Raw genomic sequence first — 3,111 nt, forward strand, 5'->3', positions numbered from 1 at the left:
CCGTACGTGCAGACTGCTATTACTCGAGACGCCACTGTTGGTAAGATAGTCCAACGCAACAATCTGCCTCCTGCGGCGCTTTCGCACCCCGACAGGACATGGCATGGTCCTGTAAAGTTTGAAAATCCGTCGACCCAACGAGGGGGGCCTCATAATGCGAACAAGCGTTGATAATTTTGGAAGAGGGTTGTATAACAATGTTCGAGGTGTGTTTTGCGACCTTTCCCGGGTGGGCATAGTACGCGAGAGTACAGGGTACCACCAGAAAGGAAAAGTAATACAGGAAAAAGAAAACCAAAAACGTTGCGTCAGAGTCCACAGTGATAACCCCTACACTACGGAGCCAGTGCGGCCGATAGGATTCGAACCTAGGCCCCGGGCAGATTCGAACTGCCGTCGGTGGATGTCAACTGCTGCTTGATGTCTGAACGCTTTTTCTATGATTTGTATACACTCTGCGCTGAACATTAGCAACGAGACTCGCCGGAACACAGATATCGTGTCACACTGTCCATTTGTGATGAAGCTGAGGTATTCCCCAAGATATCCTCTCATTTTCTCGCGACATCGTCTTTATGTCATATTCATACCTATCAGCTTGCGACCGGTTCGGACCGTGCCCTAGACCAACGTTCCCAAGGAGGCCGTGTTCACCCTGGTGGCCGTGGGTGTTACGGGGTCGCCCAGGGGGGCCTGGCATCTGCTAAATCTGACGCCCGTCCTTCCACCATCGGAAAGCATCAAAACTTGGTTTCAGAGGGGTATGCGGTATAGCGATGCTTTTTATGGCGTCATATACAAAAAGGGGTATTAATGGCCCCTTTATCATGAATGGAGAGTGCTTTGTGAGGGGCTGGCATCCTCCCGGCAGGCGCTTTGAGAGCTTACTCTGTTTGTGCTCTATCAAAAAGTCTACAGCATACAAGAAGCATCATAGCAGGCGAGACGGAGGTAAAAGGTCGCATGTGGCACCAGAAGCAGCGACCCAAGTTGCAGCAGCCACCATGTTGTCACCCAGTACTTGAAAACCTGGACTCCATCCTGCTCACGTTGACATCCTCGTCATGGCTACACCTGAGGACCTGCTCTGGAGGGAGTTCAGCACAGGGTGGCAAATAGGGTGTCAGGGGAGTTTTGCAACCGAGATCTCCCCGGGGCCTGGTCGTGGATTCGACAACCGCTGGGTTCTACACCCGCTGGCTCCGTGTGTGATTCGTCACTGCAGACTCTGATCGACCACTTTCTCACGCATCCTATTCGACCCCAAAGGACCCTTTTCATGGCTAAGGAAAGGGATCTGGAGTTTACCACCAGCGCAGATTTCTTTGGATTTGACACCCCGACCCTGTACTTGGTGCTCTCATCTTACAAGGTTGCATGAAACAGATTACAGAGACAGCCGCTCAGCTGGCCAGCTTCAACCGCGGACGTGGCCCCTGAAATTCTTGTTGCTCTTCCGCTTGTTGCGCTCCATGCGCTTTCTGGCCTGGCCCGACCGGGCGGCCATGGGCAGGTTCTTCCTCTTGTCCTTCTCGCGGTTGCTCAGCCCGCCCGTCTTGTCCTTCTTGAGCGAGGCCTTTGCCCCAAACTCGCGGCCCTCTCGCCCTGTGATCATGGGTGGGGTGTGGAAGCGAGGGTGCAGGGGTGGAGCTGGTACTTGATGTGCGTGGAGCTCATTGGGGTAGGAGTGGGCATTCAAACTGGACCTCGGGGGGATACACAAACATTGCTCTCCCTCCAAGCCCTGCCAACCGCCGCCTCGGGCTCGCCCCCATCGACCCTAGATCCTCGAATCCACACCCCCAAGCACCCGCTGCCACTCCCGTGCGCACCCTTGAGCACCGTCGCCATGCGCTCCATCTTGTCCTTCCTGTACTTGTGCATGCCCAGCAGGTCGTCCGGCGCCACGCGGCTGTCGTGCATGCTGCCCAGCTGCTCGCGCAGGGCCATGGTCTCTTCCGCGGCGTCCTCTGCCGCTGCCATGGCCTTCTCGCGCTTGCTGGCCGACTTGAGGCCGTGCTTCTGTGGATGGGTGCAAAATTTGGTGAGGAGCGATGAGAGGCATGCATGGATGTGAGGACACACTGCTTGCGTCAATGGGGAGACCTCCACTGAATGTTCGCAGACGATGGTATGGTCGAGCCCCTTGGCCGAGCCGCATCGGGGAAAGGGAAGCATCGATCGCACGCGCCCTCGGCTTGTTTTCACACGACCTGGCCACCCGGACCCCCGAGCTCTCACCTGCATGGCATGGTCCACCAGACGCTTGTGCTGCAGCTGCCGGATCTTCTCAAAGTCTTCGGACGTGAGGATGCGGTCGGCCCACGGCTCCGCGGCCTCGGTCGCCACGGCGGCCGCCGCCGCCTTGGTGGCCTGCAGCCGCTTCTTCATCTGCGTCAGGCTGCCGGTCTGCGGCGTCCGCCTCACCTTGGCGGGCGGCGCAGCCTCCTCCTCTCCCTCGCTGTCCTCGTCGAGCTCGCTGCCGCTGCCGGCCTCCTCGCCGCTCCCCATCTCGAGCTCGGCGTCCGACCCCGAGGCCTCAGACCCCGAGGCCATCTCCTCCTCGTCATCATCATCATCCTCATCTGCCCCCGAAACCGAGGCCTCTTCGTCAGAGGACGCCGACTCACCCTCCTCCAGCTCCTCCTCACCCTCCTCCAGCTCCTCCTCACCCTCCGAGGACGAGGTCCCGCCCTGCACATCATCATCATCATCCTCGTCAGACACGAGCTCGCCGTCGCTGTTGAACCGACCCTCCGCCTCCGCCCGGCGCAGCAGGTCCAGGCCGTCGATGCCGTCGACGATGGTGGTCTGCCCGAACTGCAGCGGCGCCGCCGCCAGGTCGGCGCCGCGCCCGCGGTCCCGCTTCTCCAGCATGGAGGGCGCCAGCTCCCTGAACAGGCCGATGAGGCCCCGAGCCGCCGAGGACACCGCCTTGTCCCGTGTTTTCTTGTACGAGGTCAGGTCCTGGCGGGAGTGAGGGGGGAGGGGGTGGGGGAGGGGGAAGCGTGGCCGAGTGCAGGGGAGGACTGATGTTCTCATAACGATATTGGTGAGTCTGATCCTGCCCTACCTGGTCCCTGTCAGCCCCTGAAACCCCCAAACGCCCCC

At 59.6% G+C, this 3,111-nt stretch overlaps 1 protein-coding gene across 1 annotated transcript in view; it reads right to left on the reverse strand.

Annotated features, from left to right (window-relative positions):
- Positions 1 to 1,417: 1,417 nt before the first annotated feature.
- The window catches only part of F751_3683 (SDA1-like protein), a gene marked incomplete at both ends in the record, with an annotated part of 4,707 nt that continues 3,013 nt past the window's right edge, over positions 1,418 to 3,111 (reverse strand). The window contains 3 exons of the mRNA XM_011403813.1: positions 1,418 to 1,605; positions 1,833 to 2,022; positions 2,242 to 2,820. Coding sequence (XP_011402115.1) covers positions 1,418 to 1,605; positions 1,833 to 2,022; positions 2,242 to 2,820 — 957 coding nt within the window. The remainder of the gene's footprint in view (positions 1,606 to 1,832; positions 2,023 to 2,241; positions 2,821 to 3,111) is intronic.

This window comes from Auxenochlorella protothecoides (genome assembly GCF_000733215.1).
Source record: "Auxenochlorella protothecoides strain 0710 unplaced genomic scaffold scaffold4, whole genome shotgun sequence".
Classification (NCBI taxonomy): Eukaryota; Viridiplantae; Chlorophyta; class Trebouxiophyceae; order Chlorellales; family Chlorellaceae; genus Auxenochlorella; species Auxenochlorella protothecoides.